Here is a 26,133-nt window from a genome sequence, read left to right on the forward strand (position 1 = left end):
ACGAACCAGAGCCTCAGATCGAGGAGGCAGAGGTACATGGGGTGCACACATTCACCACGAATTGTCCCCCGATAATGCTGAATGTTGAACTAAATGGACTCCCGGTGTCAATGGAGCTGGACACGGGGGCGAGCCAGTCCATCATGGGCAAAAAGACTTTCGAAAGGTTGTGGTGCAACAAGGCCTCAAGGCCAGTCTTAACTCCAGTTCGCACGAAACTAAGAACTTACACTAAAGAACTGATTCCTGTAATCGGCAGTGCTACCGTAAAGGTCTCCTACGATGGAGCGGTGCACAAGCTACCACTCTGGGTGGTACCGGGCGATGATCCCACGCTGCTCGGCAGGAGCTGGCTGGGAAAGATACGCTGGAACTGGGACGACGTCCGAGCGCTATCGCCCACTGATGACACGTCGTGTGTCCAGATCTTAAACAAATTTCCTTCGCTGTTCGAACCAGGCATCGGGAAATTCCAAGGAGCAAAAGGGCAGATCCACCTAATTCCGGGGACGCGGCCTATCCATCACAAGGCGAGAGCAGTACCGTAAATGATGAGAGAAAGGGTAGAGATCGAACTAGACCGGCTGCAAAGAGAGGGCATAATTTCACTGATCGAGTTCAGCGAGTGGGCCAGCACTATCATCCCAGTCCTCAAGGGAGACGGCACCGTTAGAACCTGTGGCGCTTACAAAGTAACTACCAATCGTTTCTCCTTGCAGGACCAATACCCACTACCAAAGGCCGACGACCTCTTTGCAATGCTGGCGTTCATGAATCTGGCTCTGACTTCAGCCTACATGACGCAGGTACTGGAGGAATCATCGAAGGCCCTCACCTGCATCAACACGCACAAGGATCTTTTTGTCTATAACAGATGCCCGTTTGGAATCCGATCAGCGGCGGCGATATTCGAGAGAAACATGGAAAGTTTATTGAAGTCGGTCCCGCACACCGTGGTCTTCCAGGACGACATCTTGGTCACAGGTCGTAACACAGTCGAGCATCTTCAGAACCTGGAGGAGGTTCTTAGTCGACTCAACCGTGTTGGGCTCAGGTTAAAATGCTCAAAGTGCGTTTTCCTGGCACCTGAAATGGAGTTCTTGGGAAGGAGGATTGCGGCGGGCGGCATTAGGCCCACCAACGCAAAGATGGAGGCAATCGATAACGCACCGAGACCACAGAACGCTACGTTCTGGGACTCTTGAACTACTTTGGTAACTTCTTACCGGGTCTCAGTGCCCTGCTAGAACCAATACATGACTTACTACGAAAAGGGGGTGAATGGGTTTGGGGCAAAAGTCAAGAAAATGCCTTTGTAAAAGTGAGAAAATTGTTATGCTCAAACAAATTGCTTGTATTATTGTATGATCCATGTAAGCGTTTGGTACTAGCATGTGATGCGTCGTCATATGGTGTCGGGTGTGTATTGCAACAAGCTAATGATTTCGGGAAACTGCAACCGGTTGCTTCCAGGAATCTGTCCAAGGCTGAGAGAGCCTGAGAGAGCGTGATTGAAAAAGAAGCGCTAGCGTGTGTCTATGGGGTAAAGAAAATGCGTCAATACCTGTTTGGGCTAAACTTCGAATTGGAAACTGACCATAAGCCACTTATATCCCTGTTTTCCGAGAGTAAAGGGATAAATACCAACGCACCGGCCTGCATCCAGAGATGGGCGCTCATGCTGTCCGCATACAACTACGCCATCCGCCACAGGCCAGGCACAGAAAACTGCACCGATGCTCTCAGAAGGCTGCCATTGCCCACCATGGGGGTGGAAATGGCGCAGCCCGCAGATCTAGCCATGGTTATGGAAGCATTTGAGAGTGAGCAATCACCCGTCACTGCCCGGCAGATCAAAACCTGGACAAGCCAGGATCCCTTATTATCTCTAGTCAAAAGCTGTGTGCTTCACGGGAGCTGGTCCAGTGTCCCAGTGGAAATGCAGGAAGAGATAAAGCCGTTCCAGCGGCGCAAAGCTGAAATGTCTATACAGGCAGACTGCCTTCTGTGGGGCAATCGAGTAGTGGTCCCCAAGAAGGGCAGAGAGACCTTCATCAATAACCTCCACAGTACCCACCCAGGCATCGTAATGATGAAAGCGATAGCCAGATCCCACGTGTGGTGGCCCGGTATCGATGCGGACTTAGAGTCCTGCATTCACAGATGTAATACATGCTCGCAGTTAAGCAATGTACCCAGGGAGGCCACTAAGTTTATGGTCTTGGCCCTCCAAACCGTGGTCTAGGGTACATGTCGACTATGCAGGCCCGTTCTCGGGTAAAATGTTCCTTGTGGTTGTAGATGCGTACTCCAAGTGGATTGAATGTGAGATAATGTCGGCTAGCACGTCCGCTGCCTCTACTGAAAGCCTGCGGGCCATGTTTGCCACTCACGGCTTACCCGATGTCCTGGTGAGTGTCAACAGGCCATGTTTTACCAGTGCTGTGTACAAAGAATTCATGACCCGTAACAGGATCAAACATATCACATCTGCCCCGTTTAAACCAGGGTCCAATGGTTAGGCAGAGAGAGCAGTGCAAACCATCAAGCAAGGCTTGAAGAGGGTAACTGAAGGCTCACTGCAGACTCGCCTATCCCTAGTCCTGCTGAGCTACCACACGAGACCCCACTCACTCACTGGGATCCCACCTGCTCAACTGCTCTTGAAAAGAGCACTTAAGACAAGGCTGTCGTTAGTTCACCCTGATCTACATGAACAGGTAGAGAGCAGGCGGCTTCAACAAAGTGCATACCATGATAACGCAAATGTGTCACGCGAGATTGAAATCAATGATTCTGTATTTGTATTAAATTATGGACAAGGTCCCAAGTGGCTTCCCGGCACTGTCGTGGCCAAAGAGGGGAGCAGGGTGTTTCGGGTCAAACTTTCAAATGGACTCATTCACCGGAATCAAACTCAGATTCACGGACTATTCTGAGCAACCCACCTTGGACCCTACCTTTTTTGATCCCCCAACATACACACCAGTAGCAACCGGCACCACGGTTGACCACGAAGCAGAACCCATCATCCACAGCAGCCCAGCAGGGCCCAACACACCAGGTAGCCCAGCAAGGCCAGCTGCACAGCAGCCCAGCGAGGGCCCAACAAATGATTCAACAACACCAGCTTTCACACCGAGACAATCAACCAGGACAAGAAGGGCCCCAGATCTACTCACATTGTAAATAATTACACTATTGACTTTGGTGGGTGGCGGGGGGGGGGGGGCAGTGTTGTTATATATGTGGACTTGTAGTTACTCTGTACAGCCACTAGAGGGCTCATCCGCTGGAGTCCCAAGGGATCCCATAATCCCTCGGGAGCACAGGTATTTAAGGAGGCTTCACAGGTTGGAGACGCACTCTGGAGACCAGCAATAAAAGACTACGGTCACACTTTACTCTGAGCTCACAGTCTGACTCTTTCTCCATGGACAACAGGTGGGTAGGTGGGTTTGGGGGATATTGTGGGTCGGGTTGATTTTGGGAAAGGGAGGAGCTGGTGACCTTTAATGGAAGTTTTTGTGTTGTGAGATATCTTCCCCCAGTGATGCCCGCTCTTGTTTCTTACCCCCTTGAAGATGTCCACCTGTAAGCTGCCATTGTTTTGGGGAAATATGTTGGTATAGGGACTTCCACTTGCTGCACAGATGTCGTGCTACAGACAAACACAAAAGAAAAGAGAATGATATTGAGGTTACAGTAACTGATTCAGCGAGAGCAGGCTCTCATTCCTTGCGGAACATCCCATTTCTGTCCTGATCTCAATCCTTTTGCCTGGGAGCAGCCCGGTTTCCTGATTCGCTGTCACTTTGTCGCCTGTAGCTATTCAAACATCTACCCCACATTTCTCGATCCTATCTCTCGCACATGCCCAGACACACCACCCCTGGCCTGCTCAATATCCCCTCCCCACCTCCTAAAGCACAATCAGAGCAAAGCTGTTCCCCTACCGAGTCTCCACTTTCAAAGTATCTCCTTAAACCCTCCCTCTCCTTCAAAAACCTCCTTCACAGACCGATAGAGCACAGGGGGAGGCCATTTGGTCCATCGAGCCTGTGCCGGCTTTGTGACAGAGCGATCCAATCAGTCCCACTCCCCCCGCTGTTTCCCCACAGCCCGGCACATTCCCCCCTTCGAATATTTATCCAATTCCCGTTTGAAAGTCACTATTGAAGCTACTCCCACCGCCCTTTCAGGCAGCATGTTCCCGATCACAACGACTCATCGATTAAAGCCTTTAACGTCTGTTGCTAACTGGCTGGAACTTCAGCCGGTTTCTTTGGGCCAAGCGATTGTGTCTGATGCTCTTGGTCCGTGATTGGCCAACACCCCAGGACTGGCCCGGAGTCTCCGGGACATCGCCGCCAGAACAACCCGTGGGGAACTCATCGGCTCGTTGCAGAATTATGGCTCTTCATTTCCTTCGATTCATTTTGTTGATTAGTTATAAGAATACTGGACGTGGGGGAAAAAAGGCGGTGTGACTGACAGTAACGATGAGTGTGTTCGCTTTCCGATTGGCCGTGGGGGCGGGGCCACTTGTGGATGGGCGTGTCAGGTGACCAATGGCGGGAGAGCGGGGGCAGAGCCATGTGAGGATGGGCGTGTCAGGCGACCAATGGTGGGAGAGTGGGGGGGGGGGGGGGGCGGGACCCTACCAGAATGGGCATGTTGGGTAACCAATGGCAGGCGAGTGGGGGTGGGGTTCCGTGATGATGCGCCCGTCAGGCGACAAATGGCAGGAGAGTGGTGGGGTGGGGCTCTGTGATGATGGGCCCATCGGGCGACCAATGGTGGGAGCGTGGGGGCGGGGCTTTGTGATGATGGGCCCATCAGGCGACCAATGGTGGGAGCGTGGGGGCGGGGCTTTGTGATGATGGGCCCATCAGGCGACCAATGGCGGGAGTGTGGGGGCGGGGCTTTGTGATGATGGGCCCGTCAGGCGACCAATGTTGGGAGCGTGGGGGCGGGGCTTTGTGATGATGGGCCCATCAGGCGACCAATGGCGGGAGTGTGGGGGAGCGGGGCAGGGGTGGCCATGTGACGAAACCTCCAGCAATATGTCCCACCAGAGATGCCGACCCCTCACACGTGGCCCTGAGACAAGGATGAAGACCTTTGGCCGGCGGCGATGTCCGAGCTAGACATGGGGGGCCATTCCTGAGCCTTTCCCCCAGGGTCCAAACCCACTCTGCAGCCCCCCCACCCCTCACTCACCACATCCATGTTCGTCCTGTGGTAGAAGGCACCTCCGAACACAGCGATGACAAATATGTTGATGAGCAGCGACACAAACAGGGCGATGGTGCACTCGATCAGGTAATACATGTTGGCCTCCCTCACCTCCACTGGCCGGGAGCGGTCCACCTGTCGAGACTGGGGGGCGGGGGTGGGGAACAGAGACAGGACATGACAAATGGCACCCAGCCCTCCACGTTCTCACTCTCCATTCATGGCATGGACACTGGTTAGGTACAGTGCTTAGGTACACTGGTTCGGTGCACTGGTTCGGTGCACTGGTTAGGTAAAGGGCTTAGGTACACTGGTTCGGTGCACTGGTTAGGTACAGTGCTTAGGTACACTGGTTCGGTGCACTGGTTCGGTGCACTGGTTAGGTACAGGGCTTAGGTGCACTGGTTAGGTGCAGTGGTTAGGTGCAGTGGTTATGTACAGTGGTTAGGTGCACTGCTTTGGTACAGTGGTTAGGTACACTGCATAGGTACACTGGTTAGGTACAGTGGTTAGGTGCACTGGTTAGGTACAGTGGTTATGTACAGTAGTTAGGTACACTGGTTAGGTGCACTGCTTAGGTACAGTGGTTAGGTACACTGGTTAGAGGCACTGGTTGGGAACATAGGTTAGAGGCACTGGTTAAGTGCACTGGTTAGATGCACTGGTTAGGTACAGTGGTTAGATACACTGGTTAGGTAAGTGGTTATGTACTCTGGTTAGATTCACTGGTTAGCTACAGTGTTTAGGTACTCTGGTTAGGTTTACTCTTGCTTACCTGCTAATGACACGGTTACTTACCTTGACCAGCGCGGAGTGTAGGTAGATATTATGGGGCATTATAATGGCCCCAATGATACCCACAGCCTGAAGCAGCTCATTCCGGCCACACCCGGCGCAGTACGGATAGAATAAACCTTTCACCACCTCAGCCTGGTCCGGTTTCACCACCACATACTGCCAACAGAGAGGGAGAGAGAGATGGTCAGTGAGGCCCGGTCAATGAGGCCTGATGCCCGGTCAGTGAGGCCCGGTTAGTGAGGGTCAGTGAGGCCCGGTCAGTGAGGCCCGGTCAGTGTGGGTCAGTGAGGCCTGGCCAGTGAGGGTCAGTGAGGCCCGGTCAGTGAGGCCCGGTCAGTGAGGGTCAGTGGGGATCAGGGGTCAGTGAGGGTCAGTCAGGGTCAGGGGTCAGTGGGGGTCAGTGAGGTTCAGTGGGGGTCAGTGAGGGTCAGTGAGGCTCTCCACACTGCCCCCCCCCCCGCCACAGACTGGGCCGCAGGAATACATCGAACATTACAGCACAGAATGAGGCCATTGGGCCCATCGAGCCCGTGCTGTGCCGGCTCTGTGGCAGAGCGATCCAATCAGTCCCACTCCCCCCCGCTCTTCCCCCACAGCCCTGTAAATCTTTCTCCCTTCCAGTATTTACCCAATTTCCTTTTGAAAGTCACTATTGAATGTGTTCCCACCAACCTTTCAGGCAGCGCGTTCCCGATCACAACAACTCGTGTAAATTGAAATGCAGAGCCGATCAACAAAAGGAAAACAATGCAGTCCGCCAGTTCTGATGAAGGGACACAGACCTCTCCAGAGAAGCTACCCAACCCGCTGAGATGTCCAGCAATGTTGGGTTTTTATTGCTGCAGTGCCGATTGTTCTGCCAGGAGGTGGCAGCAGCTCATTGGGCGAGGACCCCCAACCCCCGGCCACCCCGCCAGACAGCCGCCTTTTCTGCTTCAATCTCAGCGGGATCAGCAATCCGGCTCGAATTGAGAGATTGGGAAGTGGGGTGGCATCGAAGGGAGGCTACAGTGGGTACCAGTGTACGCTGTGGCTCAGTGGGCAGCACTCTCGCCTCTGAGTCAGAAGGTCCTGGGTTCAAGTCCCACTCCAAGGGCTTAAGCACTGTTGCAGGGGCAGTACTGAGGGAGTGCCGCACTGTCGGAGGGACAGTACTGAGGGAGCGCCGCACTGTCGGAGGGGCAGTACTGAATGTATGCCGCACTGTCGGAGGGGCAGTACTGAACGTGTGCTGCACTGTCGGAGGGGCAGTACTGAGGGAGCGCTGTACTGTCGGAGGGGCAGTACTGAGGGAGCGCTGCACTGTCGGAGGGGCAGTACTGAGGGAGCGCCGCACTGTCGAAGGGGCAGTACTGAGGGAGCGCCGCATTGTCGGAGGGGCAGTACTGAGGGAGTGCTGCACTGTCGGAGGGGCAGTACTGAGGGAGCGCCGCACTGTCGGAGGGGCAGTACTGAGGGAATGCCGCACTGTCGGAAGGACAGTACTGAGGGAGTGCCGCACTGTCGGAGGGGCAGTACTGAGGGAGTGCCGCACTGTCGGAAGGACAGTACTGAGGGAGTGCCGCACTGTCGGAGGGGCAGTACTGAGGGAGTGCCGCACTGTCGGAGGGACAGTACTGAGGGAGTGCCGCACTGTCGGAGGGGCAGTACTGAGGGAGCGCCGCACTGTCGGAGGGGCAGTACTGAGGGAGCGCCGCACTGTCGGAGGGGCAGTACTGAGGGAGCGCCACTCTGTCGGAGGGGCAGTACTGAGGGAGTGCCGCACTGTCGGAGGGGCAGTACTGAGGGAGTGCCGCACTGTCGGAGGGGCAGTACTGAGGGAGTGCCGCACTGTCGGAGGGGCAGTACTGAGGGAGCGCCGCACTGTCGGTGGGGCGGTACTGAGGGAGCGCCGCACTGTCGGAGGGGCAGTACTGAGGGAGCACCGCACTATCGGAGGGGCAGTACTGAGGGAGTGCTGTACTGTCGGAGGGGCAGTACTGAGGGAGCGCCGCACTGTCGGAGGGGCAGTACTGAGGGAGCGCCGCACTGTCGGAGGGGCAGTCGGTGTCCAGCGGATCTGTGAACACTGAGTCCCCGAGTTCTCTGATGGAGCAGCGGGCCGTGACGTTGGTGTAGGTGACAAGGGGGCGGGCTCACCCTTTGGCACAGAGCCACGCGGGGAGTTGCCCAATGGGCATTGCACAGCTCTGGCACCGCACCTTAGGCAGGATGTATTGGCCTTGGAAGGAGCGCAGTGCAGGTTCACCAGGAAGTTACCAGGGCTCCAAGATGATGAAAAGAGATGACATAAACCCGGCTTGTACTCCCCGGAATCTCAAAGGTTAAGGGGTGATCAGATTGAGGTTAAAGGCTCTTGAAAGGAATTGATGGGGTACAGAGAGAGAAACTTATTCCTCTGCTGTCACTGTGTGCGGGAGCTTGTTGTGCACGTGTTGTCTGCCACATTAAAACAGTGACGACACTCCAAAGTGCTTCATTGGCTGGAAAGCGCTTTGGGACATCCGGTGGTCATGAAAGGTGCTATATAAATGCAAGTCTTTCTTTTCGGGTTGGAGTCGAGGACAAAAAAGAAAGGAAAGGCATAGTTGCATTTATATAGCGCCTTTCAAGGCCACCGGACATCCCAAAGCACTTTACAGCCAATGAAGTACTTTTGGAGTGCAGTCACTGTTGTAATATGGGAAACACGGCAGCCAATTTGTGCACAGCAAGCTCCCACAGACAGCAATGTGATAACGACCAGAGAATCTGTTTTAGTGATGTCGGTTGAGGGATAAATATTGGTGAAGGGGACATAACCTTAAAATCACAGCCAGGTCATTCAGGAACAGTTCCTCGTGCAAAGGATGGCAGAAGTGTGGCTCTCCCACAAAAATTAACTAATAGATCAATTAATCATTTTAAATCTTCGATCGATAAAGGTATTAAGGGTCACGGAACCAAGGTGCGTGGATGGACTTAAGATACAGATCAACCATAATCTCATTGAATGGCGTTCGAAGGGGCTGAATGGCCTCCTCCTGTTCCTGTGTAACAGGCTCGAGGGGCTGAATGGCCTCCTCCTGTTCCTGTGTAACAGGCTCGAGGAGCTGAATGGGCCTCCTCCTGTTCCTGTGTAACAGGTTCGAGGGGGCTGAATGGGCCTCCTCCTGTTCCTGTGTAACAGGTTCGAGGGGCTGAATGGCCTCCTCCTGTTCCTGTGTAACAGGTTCGAGGGGCTGAATGGCCTCCTCCTGTCCCTGTGTAACAGGCTCGAGGGGCCGAATGGCCTCCTCCTCGTCTTATGAGAGAAGGTGGTAGGAACAGAAAGCTCCCACTCTACCCCTTCCCCTCCCCTGCCCGCATACAGCTGAGAAGAGGTTTAATGACCTCACCAGGCCAGGAAAGCTAAGTCAAGTCAGCCACACCTCCCCAGAATGCTCTGTACTGAACATGCCCACCATTAGCAGTGGGACCCTGCTCGCACAGTGTGCTTCAAGCACGAACCATTACTGGCCAGGACCCAGTGCAAGGAGTGTGGACTGAGGGTTATTAGAACATGGGGCCCCCCTCCCCATCACCACCCCCCCAATGAGCTTCGTGTACCCAGCACAGAGTGGGACATTGGTGGTCGGTGTGGGGATCTGCGGGGGGGCTCCTGGCTGCTATTCACCAGTCCCTGGGACAAGATGGAGAATGCTGCACGCTTGCTTGAAGGTCTTCCCTCAGTAAGCTTATGAGGGGGCTTGACAGGGTGGATGCAGAGAGGATGTTTCCACTGATGGGGGAGACGAGAACTAGGGGGCATAATCTTAGAATAAGGGGCCGCCCATTTAAAACTGAGATGAGGAGGAATTTCTTCTCTCAGAAGGTTGTAAATCTGTGGAATTCGCTGTCTCAGAGAGCTGTGGAAGCTGGGACATTGAATAAATTTAAGACAGAAATAGACAATTTCTTAAACGATAAGGGAATAAGGGGTTACGGGGAGCGGGCAGGGAACTGGAGCTGAGTCCATGACCAGATCAGCCATGATCGTATTAACATAGAAACACAGAAAATAGGTGCAGGAGTAGGCCATTCGGCCCTTTGAGCCTGCACCGCCATTCAATAAGATCATGGCTGATCATTTTTGCAACTTTAGTACCCCATTCCTGCTTTCTCTCCATACCCCTTGATCCCTTTGGCCGTAAGGGCCACAACTAACTCCCTTTTGAATATATCTAACGAACTGGCCTCAACAACTTTCTGTGGTAGAGAATTCCACAGGTTCACCACTCTCTGGGTGAAGAAGTTTCTCCTCATCTCGGTCCTAAATGGCTTACCCCTTACCTTTAGACTGTGACCCCTGGTTCTGGACTTCCCCAACAATTAAATGGTGGAGCAGGCTCGAGAGACCGTGTGGCCTACTCCTGCTCCTATTTCTTATGTTCTTATAAAAGCACGACTCCTGTATCTATCTGTACCTCGTATCCAAATGTTATCGCCATAATCGTAATCAGCAACACAAAGAAGGCTTCCAGCTTCCTGAGACCTGGAATCAGAAGATAATCCATCAGCAGGTGAGTGCAGTCCTGACCCAACGTTCCTTCAGGCACGACTCCAGCTCCTGTTAATCAGCACCTCCTGATTTTCTCCGCCCACGTTCCTCTTCACATTGCCACTATCCCTTTAATACAAAGGGCTGGATTTCTGCTTGTCTCACGCCTCAGTTAGCTCCCAGAGGGGGCGTTAATGGGAGCGTTGGAGCTCAGTGAGCGCAGCGCTTCAGCGACCCGACGGAAAAGTCATTCGCGGCTCACCGTGGGGTGCAGACTGTTAGCGCCTGGCTGCTGATGATCGCTCCGCTCCTGACGTATCCCTGGTGCAAGGACATTCTTGCTATTGAGGGAGTACAGGGAAGGTTCACGAGACTGATTCCCGGGATGGCGGGACTGACATATGAGGAGAGACTGGATCGAGTGGGCCTGTGTTCACTGGAGTTTAGAAGGAAGAGAGGGGATCTCATAGAAACATATAACATTCTGACGGGACTGGGCAGGTTCGATGCAGGAAGAATGTTCCCGATGTTGGGGAAGTCCAGAACCAGGGGACACAGTCTTAGGATAAGGGGTAGGCCATTTAGGACCGAGATGAGATCCAGGGGTATTCAACATTCAGGAAGGATAGAATAAAAGGAAAAGGAGATGGGGTAGCATTGCTGGTTAAAGAGGAGATTATTGCAATAGTTAGGAAAGACATTAGCTTGGATGATGTGGAATCTATATGGGTAGAGCTGCAGAACACCAAAGGGCAAAAAACATTAGTGTGAGTTGTGTACAGACCTCCAAACAGTCGTGATGATGTTGGGGAGGGCATCAAACAGGAAATTAGGGGTGCATGCAATAAAGGTGCAGCAGTTATAATGGGTGACTTTAATATGCACATAGATTGGGCTAGCCAAACTGGAAGCAATACGGTGGAGGAGGATTTCCTGGAGTGCATAAGGAATGGTTTTCTCGACCAATATGTCGAGGAACCAACGAGGGGGGAGGCCATCTTAGACTGGGTGTTGTATAATGAGAGAGGATTAATTAGCAATCTCATTGTGCAAGACCCCTTGGGGAAGAGTGACCATAATAGGTGGAATTCTGCATTAGGATGGAGAATGAAACAGTTAATTCAGAGACCATGGTCCAGAACTTAAAGAAGGGTAACTTTGAAGGTATGAGGCGTGAATTGGCTAGGATAGATTGGCGAATGATACTTAAGTGGTTGACTGTGGATGGGCAATGGCAGACATTTAGAGACCGCATGGATGAACTACAACAATTGTACATTCCTGTCTGGCGTAAAAATAAAAAAGGGAAGGTGGCTCAACCATGGCTATCAAGGGAAATCAGGGATGGTATTAAAGCCAAGGAAGTGGCATACAAATTGGCCAGAAATAGCAGCGAACCCGGGGACTGGGAGAAATTTAGAACTCAGCAGAGGAGAACAAAGGGTTTGATTAGGGCAGGGAAAATGGAGTACAAGAAAAAGCTTGCAGGGAACATTAAGGCGGATTGCAAAAGTTTCTATAGATATGTAAAGAGAAAAAGGTTAGTAAAGACAAACGTAGGTCCCCTGCAGTCAGAATCAGGGGAAGTCATAACGGGGAACAAAGAAATGGCAGACCAATTGAACAAGTACTTTGGTTCGGTATTCACTAAGGAGGACACAAACAACCTTCCGGATATAAAAGGGGTCAGAGGGTCTAGTAAGGAGGAGGAACTGAGGGAAATCTTTATTAGTCGGGAAATTGTGTTGAGGAAATTGATGGGATTGAAGGCCGATTTATACGCAGGGCCTGATGGACTGCATCCCAGAGTACTTAAGGAGGTGGCCTTGGAAATAGCGGATGCATTGACAGTCATTTTCCAACATTCCATTGACTCTGGATCAGTTCCTATCGAGTGGAGGGTAGCCAATGTAACCCCACTTTTTAAAAAAGGAGGGAGAGAGAAAACAGGGAATTATAGACCAGTCAGCCTGACCTCAGTAGTGGGTAAAATGATGGAATCAATTATTAAGGATATCATAGCAGTGCATTTGGAAAAAGGTGACATGATAGGTCCAAGTCAGCATGGATTTGTGAAAGGGAAATCATGCTTGACAAATCTTCTGGAATTTTTTGAGGATGTTTCCAGTAGAGTGGACAAGGGAGAACCAGTTGATGTGGTATATTTGGACTTTCAGAAGGCTTTCGACAAGGTTCCATACAAGAGATTAATGTGCAAAGTTAAAGCACATGGGATTGGGGGTAGTGTGCTGACGTGGATTGAGAACTGGTTGTCAGACAGGAAGCAAAGAGTAGGAGTAAATGGGTACTTTTCAGAATGGCAGGCAGTGACTAGTGGGGTACCGCAAGGTTCTGTGCTGGGGCCCCAGCTGTTTACATTGTACATTAATGATTTAGACGAGGGGATTAAATGTAGTATCTCCAAATTTGCGGATGACACTAAGTTGGGTGGCAGTGTGAGCTGCGAGGAGGATGCTATGAGGCTGCAGAGTGACTTGGATAGGTTAGGTGAGTGGGCAAATGCATGGCAGATGAAGTATAATGTGGATAAATGTAAGGTTATCCACTTTGGTGGTAAAACCAGAGAGACAGACTATTATATGAATGATGACAGGTTAGGAAAAGGGGAGGTGCAAGGAGACCTGGGTGTCATGGTACATCAGTCATTGAAGGTTGGCATGCAGATACAGCAAGCAAATGGCATGTTAGCCTTCATAGCGAGGGGATTTGAATACAGGGGCAGGGAGGTGTTGCTACAGTTGTACAGGGCCTTGGTGAGGCCACACCTGGAGTATTGTGTACAGTTTTGGTCTCCTAACTTGAGGAAGGACATTCTTGCTATTGAGGGAGTGCAGTGAAGATTCACCAGACTGATTCCCGGGATGGTGGGACTAACCTATCAAGAAAGACTGGATCAACTGGGCTTGTATTCACTGGAGTTCAGAAGAATGAGAGGGGACCTCATAGAAACGTTTAAAATTCTGACGGGTTTAGACAGGTTAGATGCAGGAAGAATGTTCCCAATGTTGGGGAAGTCCAGAACCAGAGGTCACAGTCTAAGGATAAGGGTTAAGCCATTTAGGACCGAGATGAGGAGAAACTTCTTCACCCAGAGAGTGGTGAACCTGTGGAATTCTCTACCACAGAAAGTAGTTGAGGCCAATTCACTAAATATATTCAAAAGGGAGTTAGATGACGTCCTTACTACTAAGGGGGATCAAGGGGTATGGCGAGAAAGCAGGAATGGGGTACTGAAGTTACATGTTCAGCCATGAACTCATTGAATGGCGGTGCAGGCTCGAAGGGCCGAATGGCCTACTCCTGCACCTATGTTCTATGTCTATGTCTATGAGGAGAAACTTCTTCACTCAGAGAGTTGTTAACCTGTGGAATTCTCTACCGCAGAGAGTTGTTGATGCCAGTTCATTGGATATATTCAAGAGGGAGTTAGATATGGCCCTTATGGCTAAAGGGATCAAGGGGTCTGGAGAGAAAGCGGGAAAGGGGTACTGAGGTGAATGATCAGCCATGATTTTATTGAATGGCGGTGCAGGCTCGAAGGGCCGAATGGCCTGCTCCTGCACCTATTTTCTATGTTTCTATGTTTCTATGCAACGCCCACGCTCACGCCCCGGTCGGTAAATTCGGTGCGGCGCCTCATTGAGCGCCCACCAATAACACCGTCTGGAGAAACAGTGGGTCCAGGCTGGCAGAGTCGGTAACTGGCGGCTATTTACAGGGATGAGGAAACGCTTCCCTGGGAGGGCACAGTCAGTGCAACGTTTACACACAGCACGGTGCGTGAGGCTCCCAGTTTGCAGCGGCAGACAGACAGAACCGTACGGGGGGGAAACAAGTGATTGTGAAAACTTTACTGGGTGCGTTTCCGTTTAAGATTCGTTTTTTCCCGGGATGTGACTCGGAGTTCCGCGCAGGCGCAATGGGCCCGCAAAATGTACCGACCAAACTTTCGCTATCGCCCCTCGGCTCTGGTGTGCAACAGATGATAGATCGCCCACAGTCAGCTCTTTGACCGATTCTGACCAATTTTTCAGCGGGAGGCACAAACTGTCTCAAGGCGCTAAACGTACTGCTCTGCCTGGATTAACGGCGCAGCAGAGGTGTGACCCAATTTCTCCCCCACCCCCCCGTGCCTTAATTCATAGAATAACACAGTATTTACAGCCCAGGAACAGGCCATTCACCCCAACGGATCTATGCCAGTCTTTATGCTCCACTTGAGCCTCCCCCCACTCCTCTTCATCTCACCCTATTAGCATAACCCTCTACTCCCTTCTCCCTCATATGCTTGTCCAGTCTCCCCTTAAATGCATCGATACTATTCGCTTCAACCACTCCCTGTGGCAGTGAGTTCCACATTCTCACCACTCTCTGGGTGAAGAAGCTTCTCCAGAATTCCCATTTGGATTTATTAATGACTGTCTTATATTGATAGTCACCAAGAAATCAAATAGGGAATTCTTAACCTCATCAAAACCTCTCCGAATTTTGCTCCATCAATTCGATCTGGTTCCTGTGGCTGATGTCCGATGGTGACACGGTGCCCGATGGTGACACGGTGCCCGATGGTGACACGGTGCCCGATGGTGACACAGTGCCCGATGGTGACACGGTGCCCGATGGTGACACAGTGCCTGATGGTGACATGGTGCCCGATGGTGACACAGTGCCCGATGGTGACACGGTGCCCGATGGTGACACAGTGCCTGATGGTGACATGGTGCCCGATGGTGACACGGTGCCCGATGGTGACACAGTGCCTGATGGTGACATGGTGCCCGATGGTGACACGGTGCCCGATGGTGACACAGTGCCCGATGGTGACACGGTGCCCGATGGTGACACAGTGCCTGATGGTGACATGGTGCCCGATGGTGACACAGTGCCTGATGGTGACATGGTGCCCGATGGTGACACAGTGCCCGATGGTGACACGGTGCCCGATGGTGACACGGTGCCCGATGGTGACACAGTGCCCGATGGTGACACGGTGCCCGATGGTGACACAGTGCCTGATGGTGACATGGTGCCCGATGGTGACACAGTGCCTGATGGTGACATGGTGCCCGATGGTGACACGGTGCCCGATGGTGACACAGTGCCTGATGGTGAGACGGTGCCCGATGGTGATACGGTGCCCGATGGTGACATGGTGCCCGATGGTGATACGGTGCCCGATGGAGATACGGTGCCCGATGGTGACACAGTGCCCGATGGTGACATGGTGCCCGATGGTGACATGGTGCCCAATGGTGACATGGTGCCCAATGGTGACATGGTGCCCAATGGTGATACGGTGCCCGATGGTGATACGGTGCCCGATGGAGATACGGTGCCCAATGGTGACATGGTGCCCAATGGTGACACGGTGCCCGATTGTGATACGGTGCCCGATGGAGATACGGTGCCCGATGGTGACACGGTGCCCGATGGAGATACGGTGCCCGATGGTGATACGGTGCCCGATGGTGATACGGTGCCCGATGGTGACATGGTGCCCGATGGTGACACGGTGCCCGATGGAGATACGGTGCCCGATGGTGACACGGTGCCCGATGGAGATACGGTGCCCGATGGTGATACGGTGCCCGATGGTGACATGGTGCCCGATGGTGACATGGTGCCCGATGGTGATACGGTGCCCGATGGTGATACGGTGCCCGATGGAGATACGGTGCCCGATGGTGACACGGTGCCCGATGGTGATACGGTGCCCGATGGTGACATGGTGCCCGATGGTGACACGGTGCCCGATGGAGATACGGTGCCCGATGGTGACACGGTGCCCGATGGAGATACGGTGCCCGATGGAGATACGGTGCCCGATGGAGATACGGTGCCCGATGGTGACACGGTGCCCGATGGTGATACGGTGCCCGATGGAGATACGGTGCCCGATGGTGACATGGTGCCCGATGGTGACACGGTGCCCGATGGAGATACGGTGCCCGATGGTGACATGGTGCCCGATGGTGACACGGTGCCCGATGGAGATACGGTGCCCGATGGTGACATGGTGCCCGATGGTGACACGGTGCCCGATGGTGATACGGTGCCCGATGGTGACACGGTGCCCGATGGTGACACGGTGCCCGATGGAGATACGGTGCCCGATGGTGACACGGTGCCCGATGGTGACATGGTGCCCGATGGTGATACGGTGCCCGATGGTGACACGGTGCCCGATGGAGATACGGTGCCCGATGGTGACACGGTGCCCGATGGAGATACGGTGCCCGATGGTGATACGGTGCCCGATGGTGACACGGTGCCCGATGGTGACATGGTGCCCGATGGTGATACGGTGCCCGATGGTGACACGGTGCCCGATGGTGACACGGTGCCCGATGGAGATACGGTGCCCGATGGTGATACGGTGCCCGATGGTGACACGGTGCCCGATGGTGACATGGTGCCCGATGGTGATACGGTGCCCGATGGTGACACGGTGCCCGATGGAGATACGGTGCCCGATGGTGACACGGTGCCCGATGGAGATACGGTGCCCGATGGTGACATGGTGCCCGATGGAGATACGGTGCCCGATGGTGACATGGTGCCTGATGGTGACACGGTGCCCGATGGTGATACGGTGCCCGATGGTGACAAGGTGCCCGATGGTGACACGATGCCCGATGGTGACACAGTGCCCGATGGTGACACGGTGCCCGATGGAGATACGGTGCCCGATGGTGACATGGTGCCTGATGGTGACACAGTGCCCGATGGTGACACAGTGCCCAATGGTGACATGGTGCCCGATGGTGACAAGGTGCCCGATGGTGACACGATGCCCGATGGTGACACAGTGCCCGATGGTGAAACGGTGCCCGATGGTGACACAGTGCCCGATGGTGAAACGGTGCCCGATGGTGACACAGTGCCCGATGGTGACACAGTGCCCAATGGTGACATGGTGCCCGATGGTGACAAGGTGCCCGATGGTGACACAGTGCCCGATGGTGAAACGGTGCCCGATGGTGACATGGTGCCCGATGGTGACAAGGTGCCCGATGGTGACAAGGTGCCCGATGGTGACACGATGCCCGATGGTGACACAGTGCCCGATGGTGAAACGGTGCCCGATGGTGACACAGTGCCCGATGGTGACATGGTGCCCGATGGTGACACGGTGTCCGATGGTGACAAGGTGCCCGATGGTGACACGATGCCCGATGGTGACATGGTGCCCGATGGTGACACGATGCCCGATGGTGACACAGTGCCCGATGGTGAAACGGTGCCCGATGGTGACACAGTGCCCGATGGTGACAAGGTGCCCGATGGTGACACGATGCCCGATGGTGAAACGGTGTCCGATGGTGACAAGGTGCCCGATGGTGACACGATGCCCGATGGTGACATGGTGCCCGATGGTGACACAGTGCCTGATGGTGAAACGGTGCCCGATGGTGACACTGTGCCCGATGGTGACATGGTGCCCGATGGTGACAAGGTGCCCGATGGTGACACGATGCCCGATGGTGACATGGTGCCCGATGGTGACACGATGCCCGATGGTGACATGGTGCCCGATGGTGACACAGTGCCTGATGGTGAAACGATGCCCGATGGTGACATGGTGCCTGATGGTAACACGATGCCCGATGGTGACACAGCGCCCGATGGTGACACAGTGCCTGATGGTGAAACGGTGCCCGATGGTGACACAGTGCCTGATGGTGAGACGGTGCCCGATGGTGACACAGTGCCCGATGGTGACATGGTGCCTGATGGTGATACGGTGCCCGATGGTGACACAGTGCCTGATGGTGACACAGTGCCCGATGGTGACATGGTGCCTGATGGTGATACGGTGCCCGATGGTGATACGGTGCCCGATGGTGACACAGTGCCTGATGGTGACACAGTGCCCGATGGTGACACAGTACGTGATGGTGATACGATGCCCAATGGTGGTGACTATCTCCATATCCCTTGATTCCCTGAGAATCCAAAAATCTATCGATCTCTGCCTTGAATATACTCAAGGACTGAGCCTCCACAGCCCTCTGGGGCAGAGAATTCCAAAGATTCACCACCCTCTGAGTGAAGAAATTTCTCCTCATCTTAGTCCTAAATGGCCGACCCCTTATCCTGAGACTGTGACCCCTGGTTCTAGACTCCCCAGCCCGGGGGAAACATCCTTCCTGCATCTACCCTGTCAAGCCCTGTTAGAATTTTATACATTTCAATGACATCACGTCTCATTCTTCTAAACTCCAGAGAGTACAGGTACAATCCACTCAATCTCTCCTCATACGACCTGCCATCCCAGCAATCAATCTGGTGAACTTTCGTTGCACTCCCTCTATGGCAATTATATCCTTTCTTAGGTAAAGAGACCAATACTGTGCGCAGTTTTGAAGAGAGGAGCTGATCCCCAGAAGAAGGGCAAGAAGAGGGGTTGACTTATGAGGAAAGGTTGGGGAGGTTGGGCCTGTACTCATTGGAATCAGAAGAATGAGAGGTGATCTTATCGAAATGTATAAGATTATGAGGGGGCTTGACAAGGTGGATGCAGAGAGGATGTTTCCACTGATGGGGGAGACTAGAACTAGGGGGCATAATCTTAGAATAAGGGGCCGCCCATTTAAAACTGAGATGAGGAGAAATTTCTTCTCTCAGAGGGTTGTAAATCTGTGGAATTCGCTGCCTCAGAGAGCTGTGGAAGCTGGGACATTGAATAAATTTAAGACAGAAATAGACAATTTCTTAAATGATAAGGGGATAAGGGATTATGGGGAGCGGGCGGGGGAATTGAACTGAGTCCATGATCAGATCAGCCATGATCGTATTAGATGGTGGAGCAGGCTTGAGGGGCCGTATGGCCTACTCCTGCTCCTATTTCTTATGTTCTTATTAAGACAAGATCAAAATGTTGCAGAGGGCTACGTTGAACATGCAGACCCGTGACTTACCATATCTGTCGAGGAACAAGAAAGCGAATGTATCCACAATGGTTATAATGACTCCTCCCCAAATTGGAATCCTGAAAGAATCAGGAGAAATTTTAGCCAATGGTTTAAACAATCACCAGCCAACACAAGGATAATGAAGATGTGGGATCGAGCCCAATTGGTACTGAGGCGGGCGTGATGTCTGGGGAAGACCTTGGCAATCCTGATATATCTGGGAGTTGGTGCCCAAGTTGTGTGAACTCTTCTTGCTCCTGCTACAACTGCACAGGGTTTTGGTGAAGCCACACCTGGAGTACTGCGTACAGTTTTGGTCTCCTTATATAAGGAGCGATATACTTGCATTGGAGGCAGTTCAGAGAAGGTTCACTCGGTTGATTCCGGAGATGAGGGGGTTGTCTTATGAAGAAAGGTTGATTCGGTTCGGTCTATACTCATTGGCGTTTAGAAGAATGAGAGGTGATCTTATTGAAACATATAAGATACTGAGGGGGCTTGACAACGTAGATGATGTTTCCCCTCGTGGGTGAATCTCGAACTAGGGGGCATAGTTTCAGAATAAGGGGTCGCCCATTTAAAACTGAGATGAGGAGGAATTCCTTCTCTGAGGGTTGTAAATCTGTGGAATTCTCTACCCCAGAGAGCTGTGGAGGCTGGGTCACTGAATATATTTAAGGCGGAGATAGACAGATTTTTGAGCGATAAGGGAGTCAAGGGTTATGGGGTGCGGGCGGGGAAGTGGAGCTGAGTCCATGATCAGATCAGCCATGATCTTATTAAATGGAGGAGCAGGCTCGAGGGGCCAGGTGGCCGACTCCTGCTCCTATTTCTTGTGTTCTTATGCTCCACAGAGCAACAGCCTGACATAGTCGCATTTACAGAGCCATAGCAATCAGTCAGACATCTCACTATTCACTCCCTCCACCACCGGCGCCCCCTGGCTGCAGTGTGTACCATCTACAAGATGCACTGCAGCAACTCGCCAAGGCTTCTTCGGCAGCACCTCCCAAACCCGCCACCTCTACCCCCTAGAAGGACAAGGGCAGCAGGTCCCTGGGAACACCACCACCTCCACGTTCCCCCTCCCAGTCACACACCATCCTAATTTTGACATATTCCCTCTGACGAGAGGGTCTGTAACCAGAGGTTCATGGATTCGAAATCATTGGGAAAAGATCGAGCGAGGAGATGTGGAGAACTGTCTTCACTTGGAGACCGGGACCTGGAACTCTCCCCCTGAGGAGGAGGGGGAAGCTGTTACATCAATAATTTTACAAGAGAGTTGGACAGATTCTTGAGGATGGGGAAGTTACAGATTTACAGACAAAAGGCAGGAGATGTGGGCCTGAGCAGGTCTCCAGTCCTCCTGGTTACCCCTTGCCACTGGACCAAGACCTCGCTCTGTCGAGCCCGTGTGGTGGCTGGTGTGCAACGGTCACCCCACGTTAAAAAAATCCACCCACAGGCATCTTCCACCCTTCAGGATGTAGTTCGGGATCCGGAATATTAGGTCCTTCATTGAAACACTTGTGAACTCATCCTTTTTTGACGTGGAAGCAAGTCATCCTCGCTCCGAGGGACTGCCTACGATGAAGATGATGCTCTTTCACAGAGCCAGCACAGGCACGATGGGCCAAGTGGTCTCCTCCTGTGCTGTAAGTTACTATGATTCTATACATCACAATCCTGGAACTCCCTCCCTAATAGCACTGTGGGAGCACTTTCACCACACGGACTGCAGCGGTTCAAGAAGGCGGCTCACCACCACCTTCTCAAGGGGCAATAAATGCCGGCCTGGCCAGTGGCGTTCACATCCCGAGAAGGAAGACAAATGATTGCATCTTGACACCATCACGTCGAAATGTATTTGTTTCTTGCTGTGATGACTGAGCCCATTGGAGGGGCAGGCAGGCCTTACCGTTGATTGGACAGTAGGTTGATGGCGATTGCTGTGCCGATCACCTCCTGCATGTCAGACCCAATGATGGCCACCTCGATCATGATCCACAGGAAGATGCGTGGGTACTGAAACACAGGGATAGGGACACGCTCTGTCACACAGTGCTCACACTGACATTCCACAAATGCTCAACAAGGGGGGGGCGGGGGGTTGGGGGGCGCGGGCTCCATCCCCGTGGTCGATTGGTTGTAGAGGCAGCATTTGCACACTGGCCTCAGTGCCTTTGGGGGGAAGGGCAGTCTCCCAGGGCAGGGGGATACTGGAGGGTGTGCACCTCGGGCCAGTCCTGGGTTAGGACCAGCTGTGATACCTCCGCTCCCTGACCCCTCCCCCACCGCACCCCCCCCCACACCCCCCACATCCCCTACCCACACCCCCAAACCCCCCCACATTTCTCCACACCTCCCCCACACCGCCCCACAACCCAGCCCCACCCCACACCCCCACACTCCCCCTCACACCCCACGCCCCCCCCACACACACCCACCTCCACCACCCCCAAACCCCCACACCCTCCACCCCATCTCCACCTCCCCCCAACCCCCCCACCCTCCCCACAGCCCCCACCCACACCCCCAAACCCCCCCACTTCCCCACGCACCTCCCCCACAACCTCCCTACATCCACACACCAACACACACTCCCCCCACCCACCCGCTGCCCCATGACTCCTGCTCACACGAGGAGCTACAGCGATCCCAGAGCTGGAGTGGGTGGGGACACCCGATATTGGGCCGTGTTGGGACCGCCAAGAGCTGCAGCTACTCGCTGCGTGTCCCCAGGGGGCTTGCCGTGGTCTCAGTAAATGGGTCAAATGGCCGACACCTGCTCCCATTTCTTTTGTTCGTGTGAGGCACTGGGACTCGGGTCACGAGCCCCGGAATCGCAATCAGCACCCGCCAGAGGGCTCAATAAAGGGGACGGGATCGGGGGGGGGGGGGGCGTGACTGGGAGATCGGGGGGTGGGGGGGCGACTGAGAGATCGGGGGGGGGCGAACGGGAGATTGGGAGAGGGAGGGGGGCGATCGGGAGATTGGGAGAGGGAGGGGGGCGAGCGGGAGATTGGGAGAGGGAGGGGGGCGAGCGGGAGAGTGGGAGAGGGAGGGGAAGAGAGAGAGATCAGGAGAGGGAGGGATTGGTGAAATAGAGATTAGGAGAGGAAGGGATTGGAATTTGAAAGAAAGCAAGGCAGAGCATGCATTTCTGCAACAGATTCCATAACCTCAGGACGTCCCAAAGAACTTTACACTTTTGTACACAGCAAGCTCCCACAGACATCAATAAACAGTGACTCTGTACAGTTTTTTATTTTTATTTATTTAATTTTTTTTATTTAAATTTTTCGTAGCCAATCTTTCCAATTCTTTGTCAGATCACAAACGCCAGAGGTCACCTTGCACACATCAAGGATCACCCTGCGCTAATGCTCTTAGCCAAAAGGCCTAGAGCCCAAGCACCGTTCCTGGAAGTACTGCAATACCAGGTTCGTGCCATGGAGGTGGATGGGTCAGGCCCCCCACACACCTCCTATTGTGACTCTGTACAGTTACAGTGAGTGACCCTTACCCTGAATAAACAGTGACTCTGTACAGTTACAGTGAGTGACCCTTACCCTGAATAAAGTGACTCTGTACAGTTTTTAAAAAATTTTTAATTCAATTTCGTTCCAGATCAACTCTAACACCAAAGATCACTTGGGGGATATTAAACTGATAAGAACAGATATTACACTTGATCTTAGCCAAAGGGCCGAGAAGCGAAAGTGAGTGACCCTTACCCTGAATAAACAGTGACTCTGTACAGTTAGTGAGTGACCCTTACCCTGAATAAACAGTGACTCTGTACAGTTACACAGTGAGTGACCCTTACCCTGAATAAATAGTGACTCTGTACAGTTACAGTGAGTGACCCTTACCCTGAATAAACAGTGACTCTGTACAGTTACAGTGAGTGACCCTTACCCTGAATAAACAGTGACTCTGTACAGTTACACAGTGAGTGACCCTTACCCTGAATAAACAGTGACTCTGTACAGTTAGTGAGTGACCCTTACCCTGAATAAACAGTGACTCTGTACAGTTACACAGTGAGTGACCCTTACCCTGAATAAACAGTGACTCTGTACAGTTACAGTGAGTGACCCTTACCCTGAATAAACAGTGACTCTGTACAGTTAGTGAGTGACCCTTACCCGGAATAAACAGTGACTCTGTACAGTTAGTGAGTGACCCTTACCCTGAATAAACAGTGACTCTGTACAGTTACACAGTGAGTGACCCTTACCCTGAATAAACAGTGACTCTGTACAGTTAGTGAGTGACCCTTACCCTGAATAAACAGTGACTCTGTACAGTTAGTGAGTGACCCTTACCCTGAATAAACAGTGACTCTGTACAGTTAGTGAGTGACCCTTACCCTGAATAAACAGTGACTCTGTATAGTTACAGTGAGTGACTCTTATCCTGAATAAACAGTGACTCTGTACAGTTACAGTGAGTGATCCTTACCCTGAATAAACAGTGACTCTGTTTTTTTTTAAATTATTATTATAATCGTAGCCAATCTTTCCAATTCTTTGTCAGATCACAAACGCCAGAGGTCACCTTGCACACATCAAGGATCACTCTGCGCTAATGCTCTTAGCCAAAAGGCCTAGAGCCCAAGCACCGTTCCTGGAAGTACTGCAATACCAGGTTCGTGCCATGGAGGTGGATGGGTCAATCCACCCCACCCACCTCCTATTTCCAAAAAGCATAGGATAACCACCTTCCTGATCCAGGGAGAACCACGTTGGGGTCATGGTTACTCCCCTGTCAGGTCAGTTACGCATGATCTTAGCCAAAAGGCCGAGAAGCGATGACTCTGTACAGTTACAGTGAGTGACCCTTACCCTGAATAAACAGTGACTCTGTACAGTTGCACAGTGAGTGATCCTTACCCTGAATAAACAGTGACTCTGTACAGTTACAGTGAGTGACCCTTACCCTGAATAAACAGTGACTCTGTACAGTTGCACAGTGTGTAACCCTTACCCTGAATAAACAGTGACTCTGTATAGTGACAGTGAGTGACCCTTATCCTGAATAAACAGTGACTCTGTATAGTGACAGTGAGTGACCCTTACCCTGAATAAACAGTGACTCTGTACAGTTAGTGAGTGATCCTTACCCTGAATAAACAGTGACTCTGTATAGTGACAGTGAGTGACCCTTATCCTGAATAAACAGTGACTCTGTATAGTTACAGTGAGTGGCCCTTACCCTGAATAAACAGTGACTCTGTACAGTTAGTGAGTGACCCTTACCCTGAATAAACAGTGACTCTATACAGTTACACAGTGAATGACACTTGCCCTGAACAGTGACTCTGTACAGTTACAGTGAGTGACCCTTACCCTGAATAAACAGTGACTCTGTACAGTTACACAGTGAGTGACCCTTACCCTGAATAAACAGTGACTCTGTACAGTTACAGTGAGTGACCCTTATCCTGAATAAACAGTGACTCTGTACAGTTACAGTGAGTGACCCTTACCCTGAATAAACAGTGACTCTGTACAGTTAGTGAGTGACCCTTACCCTGAATAAACAGTGACTCTGTACAGTTGCACAGTGTGTAACCCTTACCTTGAATAAACACTGACTCTGTACAGTTACAGTGAGTGGCCCTTACCCTGAATAAACAGTGACTCTGTACAGTTAGTGAGTGACCCTTACCCTGAATAAACAGTGACTCTGTACAGTTACACAGTGAATGACACTTGCCCTGAACAGTGACTCTGTACAGTTACAGTGAGTGACCCTTACCCTGAATAAACAGTGACTCTGTACAGTTACACAGTGAGTGACCCTTACCCTGAATAAACAGTGACTCTGTACAGTTTTTTTTTATTTATTAATTCGTAGCCAATCGTTCCAATTCTTTGTCAAATCACAAACGCCAGAGGTCACCTTGCACATGCCAAGGATCACTCTGCGCCAATGCTCTTAGCCAAAAGGCCTAGAGCCACTGCACCGTTCCTGGAAGTACTGCAATACCAGGTTCGTGCCATGGAGGTGGATGGGTCAGGTCCCCCACACACCTCCGTGGAGGTGGATGGGTCAAGCCACCCCACCCACCTCCTGTTTCCAAAAAAGCAAGCATATACCTTCCTGACCAGGGAGAAACCACCCGGAGGTCATGGTGGCTGGTCAGGTCAGTTACGCATGATCTTAGCCAAAAGGCCGAGAAAGTTACAGTGAGTGACCCTTATCCTGAATAAACAGTGACTCTGTACAGTTACAGTGAGTGACCCTTACCCTGAATAAACAGTGACTCTGTACAGTTACACAGTGAGTGACCCTTATCCTGAATAAACAGTGACTCTGTACAGTTACAGTGAGTGACCCTTATCCTGAATAAACAGTGACTCTGTACAGTTACAGTGAGTGACCCTTACCCTGAATAAACAGTGACTCTGTACAGTTACAGTGAGTGACCCTTACCCTGAATGAACAGTGACTCTGTACAGTTACACAGTGAGTGACCCTTATCCTGAATAAACAGTGACTCTGTACAGTTACAGTGAGTGACCCTTACCCTGAATAAATAGTGACTCTGTACAGTTACACGGTGAATGACCCTTACCCGGAATAAACAGTGACTCTGTACAGTTACACAGTGAGTGATCCTTATCCTGA

At 52.2% G+C, this 26,133-nt stretch overlaps 1 protein-coding gene and 3 pseudogenes across 1 annotated transcript in view; all 4 read right to left on the reverse strand.

The window, feature by feature from the left end:
- The window catches only part of LOC139256792 (natural resistance-associated macrophage protein 1-like), a 78,683-nt gene that overhangs the window by 22,889 nt on the left and 29,661 nt on the right, over positions 1–26,133 (reverse strand). Inside the window, exons 5-10 of the mRNA XM_070874301.1 lie at positions 21,413–21,519; positions 19,498–19,568; positions 10,482–10,549; positions 6,037–6,192; positions 5,224–5,382; positions 3,575–3,661 (exon numbers count right to left, since the gene is read on the reverse strand). Coding sequence (XP_070730402.1) covers positions 3,575–3,661; positions 5,224–5,382; positions 6,037–6,192; positions 10,482–10,549; positions 19,498–19,568; positions 21,413–21,519 — 648 coding nt within the window. The remainder of the gene's footprint in view (positions 1–3,574; positions 3,662–5,223; positions 5,383–6,036; positions 6,193–10,481; positions 10,550–19,497; positions 19,569–21,412; positions 21,520–26,133) is intronic.
- Positions 23,072–23,215, reverse strand: LOC139260498 (U2 spliceosomal RNA; annotated as a pseudogene).
- Positions 24,111–24,312, reverse strand: LOC139260503 (U2 spliceosomal RNA; annotated as a pseudogene).
- LOC139260534 (U2 spliceosomal RNA) lies at positions 25,458–25,690 on the reverse strand (annotated as a pseudogene).

The sequence above is a fragment of the Pristiophorus japonicus genome, chromosome 3 (assembly GCF_044704955.1).
Source record: "Pristiophorus japonicus isolate sPriJap1 chromosome 3, sPriJap1.hap1, whole genome shotgun sequence".
NCBI classification, from domain to species: Eukaryota; Metazoa; Chordata; class Chondrichthyes; family Pristiophoridae; genus Pristiophorus; species Pristiophorus japonicus.